At 55.8% G+C, this 15,470-nt stretch overlaps 1 protein-coding gene across 16 annotated transcripts in view; it reads left to right on the forward strand.

Annotated features, from left to right (window-relative positions):
- AGAP1 (ArfGAP with GTPase domain, ankyrin repeat and PH domain 1) overlaps nucleotides 1-15,470 on the forward strand; it is a 558,467-nt gene that overhangs the window by 170,084 nt on the left and 372,913 nt on the right. For all 16 annotated transcript variants that reach the window (XR_014829145.1, XM_021075539.2, XM_021075540.2 and 13 more), the window contains exon 2: nucleotides 11,077-11,135. Coding sequence is in view for 15 of the 16 variants with exons in the window: in XM_021075539.2 (XP_020931198.1) it covers nucleotides 11,077-11,135 (59 nt within the window). In the remaining variant the exon portion in view is untranslated. The remainder of the gene's footprint in view (nucleotides 1-11,076; nucleotides 11,136-15,470) is intronic.

Below are 15,470 nucleotides of genomic sequence, written 5' to 3' on the forward strand. Positions count from 1 at the left end.
GGCACAAATGGACTTGCTGAACCAGGCCGGGTGGGGGCAAGGTCTAGGGAGACCTGCAGACTCAAGCAGTGTCCTGCTGGGGGCAGAGCTGAAATGTAAGAAGGTTTTGGGTGGCAGTGGTTGATCTGACAGGGGAGACCAGACCTGATTTTCAAAACATTGTGACCAGCGACCCTCATATGTATTTAAAGCTGAATGTATTTTTTTGCAAACCTTTTGAATTTCCACTGGTTAAATGGGCTCTCCAAACACTTGGTGAGTCTTTCCCTCTTTCTGAAAAGCCCTGGGTTATTTCACAGCCAAAACCTACTCTTTAGAGCCATGAGCCCTACTCTCCAAAAAGTGAATAGCCGTGTCCAAATTGCGTTCTGCCACCAAAAGGGTTAATGTAATTCATATCCCAGTTTCTCCAGTGGTTTCTCTTCTAAGGATGGTGCTTTCACCGCACAGCGTTCCTGCTCCGTGGACCTCAGTTGGCAAGAAGGCTGCATGAGGGTTGCCATTTCCTCCACTGTCCCACAGTGATGGGGTCCTACCCAGTCTGCCCAGGCTTGGGAGTCAAAACCAGAGGGAGACCCCTGGTGAAGTAAGAAAACAGCCAGATGTGATGCTTTGCTATGGTGCAAGGAGCAGCTGCGGGAGGCCCCGAGGCTGGTTTTTCTAGGGACTTCGTGCTGAGAGAAGGCCCCTGATTTGAACTTGGAGACAGGCCTGTTGCCTGTTGGCATGGAAATGCTTGTGTGCCGTCTCTTGGGTTATTCAGAGTGAGGACCATAGGGTTATCCTGCTTGGGGGTCCAAAGCCTGCCCCAGAAAGACGTTGGCTGCCAAACCCACTGTTGCCCCAGATTTATGACAGTGGAAGTGAAATCAGATGGAATCAGGTCACAGGTTTGAGGATTGGTGTGTCACTTGTGAGTAAGTCATTCTGAAGCTGCGCCAGCTAAGGAAGGAAGCCCGTGCGAAGCTGTCAGGGCTGCACAGAGGGGTCCTTGGCAGGTGGTCCTCCTGCACCGCCACCTCCCCAAGCGATGGACGGCCAGCAGTTTTCATATTTGAAGGAGGAACGGAGCCGTCCTTTCTCCCATCCTCGCACCCTCTAGTTTCCTGGTCCTCAGACACGGCTCTTTAGTGTCGCTCTCAGCAGCGGCGCCCCAGAGGGTTCTGGAACAAGGCGCTTCGTGCAGCCTGAAGGACACCACTGAGGAGGATGTTGAGGATGGGATCGCCGGTCCTCTGAGAGTTAAACCTGCGAGTGCCCGGAGCTCGGCCGGGCTGCAGCACGTGCCTCGGGGCTTCCTCAGGGAGGAGGGAGGGGGACCCCTCAAAGGCTGGTGATGTTGAGAAGGACCCTGAGTCACATCAGGGCTCGGGGAGAGAAGGTGCTGGGCCTGCAGGTCCTCAGCCACGTCTGCAGCGGTGGGGCAGCTTGGTGGCCCGCGTTAGCCTGCGCTGGGATGGCCTTTGAGTGCGGCCTGGATGTCCTTGGGAGCGTCGGGCTGGGGTGCCCTCTCAGTTACGGGTCTTTGAGGCCACAGGAAAGCACCTTGAACTTCCAGAGAAGCCTAAGACGATTCTGGTATCCCAAGGGTCTATGGTTCGTTCCATTTATTACAGAGACTCAAGGATTTTCAAATAAGGAATTAAATCATCCTATGGAAAACTGTGCCAGTGAGCGTCTGTTAAGTCCTTTGTGTGAGAGTCATCAGTGTTTTAATGTATCAAGCAGTTGCCATGCGGCTCTTTCCTGCTGCCTTGAAATGGATCTCGTCACTTTATTAGGGACGTGCGCTTCCTCTCGGCACAGAAACGGGGCCGGTGCCAGCCCTCGTCTCCTCCACTGCCCCTGTTCTGTGTGGATGGATGTGCTGTCCTTTTCCCTTTGTCGTTTCCTATTATGTTGGGGGATTATGAGGGCTTTAAACTAAAAATAAATGCTTCTTTTCTGCTGCTAAAAAGAATATTTTTTAAAAAATCACCTTGGGAAGTGTAAGGTTTCAGATACACATCTCAACCCTTGAGATGATACGTCGTTTTTAAAAAGTCACCTGCGCTTTCAGTGTCCTTTTTTAAACCCTTGAATGTCATTACAGGAGGTTTGTCTGGCACAGGTATTTGTGGTCACTGGGTACAAACGGGATCGGGGAAGGAGAGACGGTGAGGTTTTAATTGTGGCCGCAAGCTGGACCTCTGGTTAAGAATCTGGAAGAAGGAATGAGTCCAGAGCCTGTTGGCGGTGAGCCCTGGAGCCAAAAAAGGGCTGGTTTAATAGACTTGAAGGGAGTTCCTTTTGTGGCTCAGCGGGCTAGTAAGGCTCACGTTGTCTCCGTGAGGTTGTGGGTTCAGTCCCTGGCCTCGCTCCGTGGGTTAAGGATCCAGCATTGCCATGAGCTGTGGTGTAGGTTGCAGAGGCGGCTCGGATCCCGCGTTGCTGTGGCTGCAGCTGCAGCTCCTGTTTGACCCCTGGCCTGGGAACTTGCATGTGCTGTAGGTGCAGCCACGAAAAAACCATAGACGTGAAGATGTTACTCCCTTGTCTGGTGAGGTTGGGGAGCCCTCAGCGGACGACCCGAGGAGGGACACAGGGCCCGCTGTGGAGACGGAGGTCTCAGTGGCTGCGCTGGCCTGCTCTGGTCCCTGGGCCAGGTGATTGCTGCGGCCACGGTGGGGACCCAGGACATGGGGCTTTGTGGTCTCAGTTCAGTTCTGTTGTGAGATCTCTGAGTTTGTCACAGCCCTCTTGCTCCGTTCCTTTGATTCTGTTGCTTTTTGCTGAGGTAGAGTGAATGGAGGGGTTTTCAGGTTATCTTAAAGCTCTGCAGACCTTCTGATACAGCCGAGTAGTCACGCCACCTGTTCCCCCCCCCCGCTCCGCCCGCCTTGCGGGTCTCACGTGCTGTGGGATGAACCAAATGCAGTGGCCGTTTGGCTGCTTTCGACTTGCACAGTGGCAGGTCCCTGTGATTCCGTGTATTATAAATTGGCCTGGGTTTGACTCTAACTGGCAATACCTTTTAGCTATTTTTTTTTTAGCGGGTCTTACTCGCTGTAGAGTTAGTGGCTTGCTTTGTGCTCACATAGCCGATAAGTGTGGTTTGATTACGTGATGAGGGCTTTCCGGGCCACCTGCTATTTCAGGCTCACCTGTGGCCCCAAGGCGGGGAGGGCAGCCAGGTAGCCTGTGCCCACCCCCAGGATGTGGGGTTCCCGAAGCCTGGCCCCTCTCCCCAAAGGCAAGAGGAGAGCGTCCGCTGTGGGGGTGGGGCCCTTTGCTAGGAGAGGGTTACAGCATCTTTTTGAGTGGGAGGGAAGGGCTTTCACGGACAGTCACCCAAGGAGGTTGTTGTCACTGTCAGCCCAGGGCTCCTGGTTGCTGGCCCCTCGCACCGAGTTCCCTGTCCCTCCTGTGGGGTCCTGGCCTCAAGACAGGTAGGGCCAGGTGGGAAAAGAGGGGCTCCCACAGTCCACAGCCTGAGCTCCTGACGCTGGCATCTTATGTTGGCCACAGCGGAGGAAGAGTAAGAAATGCCCCAGGGGCTGGTTGGAAGGGCGGACTCTGACCTTCTGATCGGGTGGGTCGGGTCGTTCGCACCTGTGGCCGGTTTTGCTGAGCGTCCCAGGTGAGGTGTGGTGGGGGCTCGTGGAGGAACACGGAGAGGGAGGGCGGTGGCCCGCCTGGCCTGGCACCCAGGGCAGGGAGAGCCTGTCCCAGAGCTGGTGAGGTGGCGCGTGAACCTGCTTGTCCTCAACTTCAAGTTCAGTCTACGTCTCTGGGAAGCACGGATCCGTTTTCTCTCCGCACTGCCTCGTTCTGCCTGCAAAGGCTCGCTCCTCTTTGACGGTGGGGTTGGGGACACGGCTCGGATCGACAGTGTCGGAAAGTGAGACCCGTGAACACGGCAGATCCCGCCCAGCTCTGCCTCTGCAGAAGGGCGCAGGTGCTCACCCAGCGCGCGGAAGCCGAGACCCTCCCTGTTTATCCCTAACGCGGGGGTGCACCTGTGCCCTGCCCGGGGGTCAGGGCAGGGCGCACATTCTTCTCGGGGGTCTCGTTGAAACAGGTTGTTCCTGGGAGAAGAGGGAAAGAGGAGGGGGTCGCAGGAGGGTGTTTCAGTCGAAACCTGAGCGGAATGGAGTCGCCAAGATTTCCTTTGATAGATGAGACATCCTGTTCCTTTGCACAGTGGCGAGGTCCCCTGTCTGGAGGGCAGGTTTCCTCCTAAGGGTCTTTGGGTTTTACTTTCTGAAATCACTTGTCTGCAAACCCGAGCAACTGTGGTGGAAGCACGGCCTGTGTGGCCGAATTCCCTCCCTAAAGAGGACGTGGGCCTTTATTCACCAGACCGTCTCTGCTCCTAGAAAGCCCCCGTCCAGGGAGCAGGGATCCTGGCGCCGGTGGGAGGGGTGGGGGCGGGAGGACAGGAGAACTGAAAACGCAAGCCCTCTTCCTGTCATTGCCGTCCCCCTCCAGGTCCACTCCCGAGACTGCCCTTTGTCACTAACCACGTCCATGAGGCGTACAGTTAGGCCCCTAGATCGCTGCTTATTCTTACGTGCTGCTCATTTTTAGCGAAATGCCCGGGAAGGAAGTCCAGCCACAGCTTTGATGCTTTTCTGAGCGTCAGAGGGTAACCGCTTGGCCAGGGCTCAGTGGAAATGGCGTAATGAAGGGGTGAGTTCCCTGGGCCACCTCCCCCGACCCCGTTGGCCACAGCGGGCTGCGGCTTCATACGGGATCTCAGCTCTCAGGCCAGGGATGGAAGCCGGGGCTGCAGCGGTGAAAGTGCCAAGCCCCACCCACTCGACCACCAGGGAACTCCCTCTTGGTGGATCTTAACCCAGCCCTCCTAGTTCCTGCTGGCCCCAAAAGGGCAATGTCTTCTGTAACCATTTTTATGCCCTGCAATGACACAAACTCGGAGATGTGGGAGGAAAAGGCTAGACAACATGTACTTTTTTTTTTTTAAGCTACTTTGCAAAATCCTAGCAGCTTTAAGACTCGAATCTTTGCCTTTTGATCCATCAAGTCAAGCAAAGAGAGTGTTGAAAGAATACAAAATGCTATGGTGGCACCAAGGGGAAAACGGCGGGGGTGCAGGGGGGGCTTTCTGCCCGAGGTCACATTGCTATGATGTCATCTCCTTGCTGGACCACTTCCTCACCTGTGTTGCCAGTATTTTAGGAATTAGGTGATCGGGCCTTGAGGCCTGATGGGCGACGAGGAGCTGACGGAGCCCCTGGGAGGCAGGCCTGTGTCTTGCCCACCCACGCCCATTGTGTTTCTCTCTTTGGCCCAAGGGGGGGTTGTTAGTTGTTAAAGGGAGCGTGGACGCCTTTCACGTCCGAGTGTGCCTGTGTTGTGTGTGCTGTAACGAGGGCCTTCCATTTCCTGGTTCGGTTCATGGTTCTGCATGTAAATAATTTCGAAAACAGACCAGAGCCCTGTCCCTCAGTCATGAGCAAATGGAGGTTAGGGAAGGAATTTGCAGTCTGGATGGATTTTAAGAAAGTCGGGGCACAAGAAACAGCCCAGTTCTCCCGGGAAAGTAAACAGCGGGGAGCTTTCTTATCAGATTTGTTGCCCTTTCTTTCTGCAGCTCCCTGCCTAGCTGTCCTTGGTCTGTGCTCCCCTCTGTCAGTGTGGGTGGGTATTTGCATTCCTTGGGGTCCAGAGTCTTGTCCTTGTCACCTGGAGGAGCCAGGGTGGGGCTGGAGGTGGCCCTGTCCCGCGGGGCGGCTCAGAACAGTTTCTCTGCTGGGGGGAGGGCTTTTCTCTGGAAGAAGCCTGCATCCTTTGTAGCTGAATTGCCTTCAAAAGAACAGGGAGGGGACCTGGGGACGTCTGGGCAGCAAGCACTTGAGAGGCTGTCCTGAGCCCCGTGGAGGTGTTAGCTGTGCGTGTCCTCTGGAGAGGGGGCGGCAGGGAGCACGGAGTGTGCTGGGGGCGGGGGCGCAGGGCGTGGGAGGGGGACCGCAGCCGAGGCCTCTTCCTCTGACACTGGGGTGGGAGCAGCTTCTACTGTCTGCAAGTTGTCTGAGCCCTTCTGGGTGGGTGGGGGGCTGTGCGCTGGCCCTTGCCCTTGGGAAACGGCTGAAGATGCTGAGGAGGAAGGAGGGCTGCTCGGAGGAGGAGGAGGAGGAGGAGCCCGGCCTAGAGAAAGGGCTTCCTCCTGGTGTCTGTGTGATCCTGCATTCCTCCTGCATCGTGTGCTCAGGCGGCCTAGGCACGTCCCAGGTCACACCCTCTGCTCGGAAGTCAGGGCGGAGGAGCCGACGGCACCGCAGTGGTCCAGGGGCACCGTGTCCAGTGCCAGGATCCCTGTTAGTGAAGGCGGCTGCTGGGCCAAGGCCCAATGGAATGAGCAGGTGCCCAGCCCTCTGCCCTGGCTGACCGAGGCTCTCGGTTCTCCCGGGCCAGGCAGCGCCAGGAGCTGGCTCTCCCACCGCCTCTGAATGAGCTGTGTGTGTGTGTGTGTGTGTGTGTGTGTTACTCAGGGACCTGCGTGGTCAGCGGAGCTGGGTCCAAAACAGGACCTCAGTGTGGTGGTGTCGATACGTACGGGCCGGGCCCAGCACCTCCTTAATTTTATTTAATTGTGTGTGTGGGTGTGTGTGTATTTTTTACATTTTTAAGACAATTTTTTCAGAGTAGTTTTAGGTTTACGACAAAAATGAAAGGGAATTACAGAAATTTCCTCCTCCCCGCCATGCCCAGCCTCCCACCGCCAGCATCACTCACCAGAATATAGTGCCTTTCGTACCGAGAGGATGAACCAAGTTCACATGGCAAAATCACCCCAGATCTGTATTTTACCATCGGGTTCACTGTTTAGTTGTGTATTTTAAAAGACTGTTGGGACTAGTGAAAGTCGATTGTTTTTACTTACCCGTGTTTTATGTGAACGCACAGACTGCTGAAGACATCGTAAACGGATGAGCCAGATGTCCTGAATTTCACTTTTCTGGTGGCTCAGCACTCACTGTCCAAAGCCCAAGCCCCCTTTCCTCCGAGAGCGTAGACCTGGCAGCTTCGGCCTCATGCAGCATCACAGCAGCAGTGTGTGTTGTGTGGTTTCAGCGCGTTTTCACATCCTGAGCCTCCCTGCACGTCCTCTTAATATAGGATTAAACTTGCAAGGAATTCAGCTGGCATCCACGTGTAGCTATTTAGAATTCCCTTTCTTCAGTCCTAAAATAATCCACCCTGCCTCTGACCTGCGGGCACACCCGGGTGACAGCAGGGGGTTGGCGTCTTCTCCTTCTACTTCTGATATTTTGGTTGTCAACCAGGCTGAGAATTTCTGCTGAAAAGTCATAACATTCTCTAACCACCCCCCCATGTTGAGTAATTTTGGTTTCCCACCCCCTCGCATCGCTCCTGATAAAAGTTCCCTGTTCCCTGATCTTGGTGTTTTTTGAGAGCTTCTCTTCAATATTATGATTTAAATGTAAAAGAGAAAATATAATCTGAAGCGGGTGCATGTTAATGATAAGAAATGATGGAAGGTCTTCTCCTAACGGTTCTGACGGCCTGGGGCCTTGCTGGCTTCCTGACCACAGCGACAGGAGCCCCAGTGTCCCGGGACCGGCTAAAAGCTGTCAGTCAGGGGTGACTGGTGAGGTTTTAGTCCAAATTCAAATTCAGTGGCACTTCCATCAGCGCGTGAGAACGCGTTTTCTTTCTTTCTTTCTTTTTTCTTTTTAGGGCCGCACCCTCAGCCTATGGAGGTTCCCAGGCTAGGGTTCACATCAGTGCTACAGCTGCCGGCCTACACCACAGCCACAGCCACATGGGCTCCAAGCTGCATCTGCGACCTACACCACAGCTCGTAGCAACGGCAGATCCTTAACCCATTGAGCGAGGCCGGGGATCGAACCCGTATCCTCACAGATACGCGTTGGACTTGTTTCCGCTGCGCCATGGTGGGCGCTCCGGGAATGCATTCTCTTAATGTTATTCCGCTCTAGTAGGGGGAACTGAATGGGGCACCAAGTGGCCTCTCCTGCAGTGGGACACATCTTTGGTGACTTGAGATCACTGGTGAACACGCGGGCACGCAGGGCTCCCGGATGTGTGCTCCCGACGTGCGTGTTCATTCTTTAATGTCGCTGCGCCTGGAGCGTGAAATGGGGCAGCCGGCCAGTCTGGTCCTCACTGGTCACCCCCTGACTCTTCTAGGGGCTCTGCCTTCATCTCTGTCACCCTCACTTAGCGAGGCAAGCCCCCAGAAGGGCCAATCGAGAAAGCCCCCAGAAGGGCCAATCGAGAAGTGGCATGAAGGAGCTGCTGCTGTGTGCGTCTCCTGATAAATCTCAGGTTACTTTTCTTTCTGTTTTCCTTCACTTTTTAGGGCTGCACCCGTGGCATATGGAGAGTCCCCAGGCTGGGGTCGAATCAGAGCTACAGCCACTGGCCTAGGTCACAGCCACAGGCCTAGGCCACAGCCACAGCAACGTGGGATCCAAGCCACTTCTGCGACCTACAGCACAGCTCACGGCCACGCCGGATCTTTAATCCACTGGAGGCCAGGGATTGAACCCACGTCCTTATGGATGGCGGTTGGATCCTTAACCCCCTGAGCCACAACGGGAACTCCTCAGGTTACTTTTCATTGAGCCTCTTCTGAGGCAGCGTTTCCTCCTGGCCCAGCAATGAGGGAGGGGATGGAGGGTTTTAAAAGTAAATTTTTTTTTTTTTTTTTAAATTCAAGATGTATTTTTTGGGTCAGTGAAGTCAAGCATTGATTTTACTACTCTACTTGCCACACAAATGTGTTCGATTCGAGGAAAGATCTATTTGCGAGTAAAAAGGCAGCATGCGTTGTTCCAGTGTTTAAATACTCACGCATCTGAATTTAATGGAGCCCTGTGTAATTTATAACGCCTATGCACCAGTCGTTGTGATAAGCCGTCTTTTGGTGGCATGTGCTTAAAAGCTGAGCCGTGCATTCTTGAGTCGTGTTCATTTTAATTCCCACTTTACTCTCTTCATTTTCCTATTAGGGTTATTAAAAACGCTATCACTGCATTTGTTTTGTTTTACATGCCAGGTGGTGTAAAATTTGAAAGGTACCAACAGGTAACAATGAAAAGAAAGCCCCCTTACCCCCTTGTCCCCAGGCCACCCGGTTCCCCAGCCCTAGATCAGCAACTGTGAAGTTTTTAATCCTGCGGGAAGTGTTCTCAGCCCGGACAAGCCCATATGTGTATTTTACACACACACACACACACACACACACACACACACACTCACCCTCATGTCACCATAGCTTGGGGGCGGTTGCATTTCGGCCCATTGAGGCCACCTAGCCTTCGTTCTATGGGTGTGTCCGCATGTGCTTGCTCAGCGTTGGGCTTCCCCAAGCGCAGCAGCAGTGTGGCTTTCGGGGACATTCTTGGTCACTGTCTTTTGCTTCCCTGGACCACTGGCGTTCTGGACCCCTGCTCCCGTCCTTTGTTCCTGGGACGCAGTGGACAACAGAAGGTGCTTTGCAGCCTACTTAACTGGTGATGTTAGGTACCACTTGCCGGGCCCTCCCTGGGGTCAGGCGGTGCTCATGCTGTTTCCAGGTGATGGCTCAATTGTGACAGGTTAGGGTGGCACCTGGCTGGCCACAGAGTGCGTGTCAGATGCCCCCAGTGTCTGGCTCCCACATACTCGCCTCGGTGGACAGAGAAGTGGCTCAAGGTCTGCCCTTTCCTCCTGAACCCTGGCAGGTGCACCTCTGCCCATCTGCCCTGCCAGCTGGCCAGGCTCTCGGGTCCCCAAGGTCCAGCATCTCTATGTCAGACACCTGTCTCTGCCCGCTTTCAGCTGAACTTGAGAGGTAACTTGGGGCATCTGTCCGCCTTGCACCTCCTCCAGCTGACCTGTGCCTCATGCCCCCCCCATCCTTGGACCTGGCTTCTCCTCCATCCCGAGTCTAACTCGTGTGCCCCTGCCTCCGTCTGTGCAGGGCCAGTGGCCCCTGGTTTCCAGGACACTGTCCCTCTCCTGCAGACGTGTTTCTGGTCCTCTGCCATGCCCGCCTTTGCCATGGCTTCCGTTCCAGCATCCATTCGTTTTGAATACCAGGCTTCTGTTGGAAACCCCGGCATTTCTTGACTTTAGGCATCTTGTGACTTGACTTCTTCTTGGTCATAACGTAGAGTGAAGAAATTTTGGAATTTTCAGAAAACGTACAGAGAGTGAATTCCTATTTGGAGGGAGAGGTGTTTGCCCTCAGCTGGCTGGTCTCGGGGCGGCTGCCGCGGTCACCTCCTCACTCCGCTGGTCCCTGAGTGCACAGTGTGGGCGGTGGTGTCGGGTCTCACGCTGAGAAATGGCTGCTGAGGCACATTTGGATCCTCTGTATGGGGTGCGTCTCCTCCACCTGCACATGTAGGGCGAGAGGCAGAGACGGCCTCCAGGGGAGGCCCCCCGAGTGCTGGCCGGGCGGGGGCGGGGCTGCGGGGCCCCCATCCTTCTGACATACTCTAGGGTATTCCAACTGCGTCTTCAGTGTCCAGTATTGTTTTTGAGGGTCAAGGCTCCAGCACAAAAGTCTTCTTCCAAACCTTAAAATGTGTTGTAGACATTTGGATTTTGTGTTGTCACTTCATCATGGGATCGGACAAGTGACTGTTTTAGAGAAAAAACAAAAGGCCCAAAGTTGCCCGGCTACAAGATGAGTTCCAGGAAAGCCGGGAGCCTCCCTCGTCCTCAGGCTGGCAGACGTTCGGGGTCGGGGGGGCCTTTAGGTCCCGGACAGGACGGGGCCTGGGCAGGACCCTGCCGCTGTGGCAGGGAGTGTGCGTTAACGGTTCAGGAGGTTGACACCGACGTGGAATCGCAACAGCCACATGAACCCCGGTGTGTGGTGAGGGGAGAGACACACACACACACACACACTCACACACTCACACACTCCTGTGTGTGTGAATCCAGCCTCTCTGGGCAGAAGTGATGCTTGGTGGCGGGGGAGGCTGCACTGACTTCAGGCTCGTTCTGGTTTGAAACCTGGCAGACGGGGGCATTGTGACCTTGCACTTGGGTGAGTCACAGCATCTCACTTCCTTTTATCCTCCTGTTTTACAGACGCCTTTGTGAACAGCCAGGAATGGACGTTAAGTCGATCTGTCCCGGAGCTCAAAGTGGTGAGTGGTCGCTCTGGCCCTGGTCGTGGTCATTCCTCGCCTGCGGGGGCGGGGAGCTCAGGAAGTGGCAGGGGTGACCCGTGTGCTCCCCAGGCCCGCATCCCCAGGGCCAGAGGTGGGGCTGTGCTGGTGCGTCCTGGGCAGGGGGCCAGGCCTGGCTCCTTCAGGGCTGGAGCTCTGAGTGTGCCTGTGACCAGCAGGAAGCCTGGCCAGGCACAGTGGTCATGTCGCCAGTGCAGGCCTGGGGCCATCTGCCATTCCATCTCCTAGCGATGAGGGCAGGAGGGGGTGTGTGTGTGTGTGTGTGTGTGTGTGTGTGTGTGTGTGTGTGTAGAGGGGAGACACACACACACACACACACACACACACACACGACCATGGCTTTATTATCCTTTGCAGGACGTCATGGAAAGTTTCTGTAGTAAGCCATCCTGCAGGGTAATTCATCGCTAAAAAATGGGACTGTTGCCTGTGTTACAAAGGAGTGGTATAAAATCAAAGTTTGGTTTTTATTAGGAACTTTAAACGCTCTTTCAGGGAGACTATTTAAAGCTTAAAATTGGCTTACGTAAAAAATGACTTGGGTCTGTGGCAGCCACACCCAAGCCCCTCCCCATTTCATGTGTCACCCTGTCACCTAAGGATGGAGGAAAGGACAGAGAATTATTAAGTACTCACAGTGTTAGGAAATCCGTGGCATTTAAAAGGCGTGTGTGCATGCGTGCGCATTTTAAACTTCTCAAGTGGCGGGTTCTGCCCTTGACGACGGCAGCGATCCTTCCCGTCCAGCCAGCGGCTGGTGAAGCTTGGCTTGGCCGTGGGCCTGCTCGGCCACCCCAGCCCCTTGCCCTTGGCATTTCATCCCCCCACGTGGGCCCTTTCTCTGTGGTCTGAGGTTTCTCGGTAGTTCCAGCCTGTCTGCCCGGTGACCCCAGAGCCCCTCAGACGCTTCCTGCCGGGTCCCCACCCCAGTGGCGCTCGATGGATGCAGGGTTCAGGCCGCTTCTGACCTCTCACCTCCGAGAGGAGATCGAGCAACAAGGAACCTCGGATGTTGAAGAGTGTCTGCGACTTTGTCACCGGGAAGAGCATGCTCGTACACTTAGGCATACAGGATGGCTCGCGGGCAGATGTCCCCTGCCCCGGGCGTCTGACGCGCATCCCTGCTGCCCTCACCTGGTCCCCTGGGCCCTGCTCCTCCCCCAGCTCTAACCTTTCTCGGCGGCTCCTGCCCGTGGTTTCTTTCCTCGGGAGAGACAAAGAGACCCACTGTCCCAGGGGGTTGCAGAAGCGCGGGTTCCGCAAGACTGCCCTTGGGACAGCACCCCTCTGTCCCCTGAGCTCGGTGTCCCCAGCTCAGGGCTAATCCCTAGGACGCTGTTGGCAGTCTCGGCGGAGCGGCCAGTGATGTCACTTGGAGTTTTCAGGAAGGTCGGCCAGTTTCAGATACACGCCGGTGAGACCCGCAGAGGCTTAGGTTTCTGTGTGGGGAGTAAAGCCAGGGAGCGGTGTTTGGGTGGGCGTGACGCTCTGTGTTGGTGACCTGGCCACCACCTTTTGGTCCTAAGCCCGTGCTGTCCAAGCCCCACTTCACGGGCAGGAAGATGGAGCCTCAGACGTTAAGACAGTGCCCAGGGAGCCCTGCATAGCAAGAGGGAGACGGCGTCAGATCCTGGAGGTGGGGCCCGCAGAACTTTCTGCAGCACAGAGATGTTCTCTGCCCTCGGGTCCCGAGACGCCACTGCGGCCCCATGTGGCCGGAAGCCCTGGAAGTGCGTGTTTCGGCGAGGAGCCGACGTATATGTTTTAATTCAAGCTTAATTAATTCAGCCTGAAAGGACCACGCAAGGCCCGTGGTCACCCTTCCGACAGCACTGCAAGCTGTGATCACTGAGTTCCAAGTCCTCTGGTTTAGGCCGTTTGGGGGCCGGGAGGTGTTGAGGGGTCCCCGGGAGCCCACGTGCTCTTAGCAGCCCTTGACTGAGGATGCCTCCGACCAACACCTTGGTTTCTGCCAGTATCTCTCTCTCTCTCTCTCTCTTTTTTTTTTTTTTTCTTTTAGGGCTGCACCTGCAGCATATGGAGGTTCCCAGGCTACGGGTCCAATCAGAGCTACAGCTGCCAGCCTACACCACAGCCACAGCCACGCAGGATCTGAGCCATGTGTGTGAGCTACACTACAGCTCATGGCAACGCCGGATCCTTAACCCCCACGGAGCGAGGTCAGGAATCGAACCCGCAACCTCATGGTTCCTAGTCGGATTCGTTTTCACTGTGCCACGATCGGGACACCTCTGCTAGTGTTTCCAAAGCATGTCATTCTCTGGAATAAATGCTTGGAGGGGCAGGGCTGCTTGCACTCACAGGATTTATGATCCTAAAACGTAACTCTGCTCACCCTGACTTGAAATTCCCAGGAGGGGCGACTCCGTCCGGTGGATCAGGACGTGAGAATGCGTCTGCAGTTCCTCCAGGAAAGGTCCTGCCCCCTCACCTGTGTGGGTTCCGCTGAGACCCCGGCAGGACGGCCAGCTCTGCTCTGGGCCTGCGGTCCGGCAGGGGAGGCCTCGAGCAGCCCGCGCTCCTTGGCCGCCTCAGCACAGCCCTCCTGGCCAAGGAGTTTCCAGCGTCCACTGAAAATGCTGCTCTGTGTCGGGGCAGCGTCAGTGCTGCCGCAGGGCCGATCGTAGCAGCTGGCGCAGGGGGCCCTGAGGTCAGCACCCGCGGACCCCCTGATTCTGTCCCAGCGGTTAAAGGACATGACAGCAGATCCCAGACAGACGCTTTATGTGACGTTTAGCAGGGAATCTCCTGCCATCGCTCAGAGAGACCATGGCAGCGTTGGCTTTGCCTTCCCCAAGTTCGAGTACCGTGCTGTCTGCTTTCCCAGGAGAGCGTCAGGCCCACAGGCTGACACTGGGAACTAGAGAGGCAGGTGTGATGGGTAGATGGTCAGTAGCCATGTCCTCTGGGGGCTGCCCGGGTCCCCACGTAGGTCCCTGTCGACGTGTGCCAGGCAGTACGTGCTGACCGCTTACCTCCGGGCGGACAGGCAGCCACTCCCCAGGCCTCTCGCCTGTCGCTGTGGGCGTCTATCAGCAACGTTGTCACACCCCGTTGTGTGTTTCCATGGAGTCCCAACTGGGACTTTTATCCCAAAGCCTCGGTTTGCTTTTCTGCAAACCCCACGTTTAGCAGGGGACGCGTGGGCCGGTGAGAAGTCGGTTTAGAAAGACACCTCGTGTGACGGACGGTTCACAGCCCTGCCCACAGGATGCCAGGCCAAGGTGACGATGTGTTGCCCCCAGAACCCCCGGTGCTGTAATTTCAGGACACCCTTCCCCAAGTCCCCTGGCCGAATCGATTCCATTCTCCCAGTTTACATCCAGTAGCAGGTCCTGGATGCCGGCAGAGCCTTAGGGCTTAAAGAGCAACTTCCATGCTGGCCTTTATTTCTTGCCACGGCTGCGCCTCGTCTCTGCCAGCGTTTCAGGTTAGAGTGATGGCCAGGGTGTGCGAGTATGAGAAGGGCCCCGGGGTGGCCACTCGATCCAAATAAAACACCTTTCCCTCCACCCCCGGGATTGAGCGATTTGATCCTTGTGAGAGGTGAGCTCGATCTCTGTAGGCTCATTGACACGTAAGACGGAAAGGAATGCTGCCACGCGCAGAAAACACAGGCCGAATGCCGGGGCTGAATGTTTTCCTCCTCGGGAAAGACAAACCCTAGTCTTAATTAAAAATTCAATTCTGCGGCATACTGTTTTGGATTTTCTCTGCGTGAAGCTGACAAACAGCAGGTGCCCCTGAGCCAAAGAATAATTAATAGGTGGAAATTCTCAGATTATAGCGGCCTGAGGCGAGAGGAGGTAAGTGGAATCTGGAAGGGAGGCAGCTCGATTCAGGATCTGTCCGCGCTCTGCGGCTTGGAGCCGGGGGAATAGAGCCCCTCGTTCTGCTTCTGGCATTAGAGCCCGTGATCCGTGGACGCAGCCAGGTGGCTCAGAGTCTGCCTTGGGCCGGGGGCAGCACTTGGAGGGGGTGACCCGGGCCCTTGGCAGCCCCGGAGAGCGTCAGGCCCACATGCTGACCCTGGGAACTAGAGAGGCAGGTGACAGCTGTAGGAGGGCGCAGTGAGGGAGAGGCCTCGGTCAGGCCTGTGGCATTGGGAAGGCTTCTCAGAGGAGATGACACGTGACCTGATGCCAGCCCATGAGCAGGAGTGTTGTTCGGGCAGTGAAGGCCCATCAGCACGGGCTTTGGTGGCGGGCACATCAAAGTGGGAAGCTGAGGACAAAGGACCCAGACTGGTGAGAGGGACAGGATGTGTTCAAG

Source organism: Sus scrofa, chromosome 15 (assembly GCF_054392235.1).
Source record: "Sus scrofa isolate SSC_HxYL_T2T_F1_AM1 chromosome 15, Sscrofa_HxYL_maternal_Yorkshire_Landrace_v2.0, whole genome shotgun sequence".
Lineage (NCBI taxonomy): Eukaryota > Metazoa > Chordata > Mammalia > Artiodactyla > Suidae > Sus > Sus scrofa.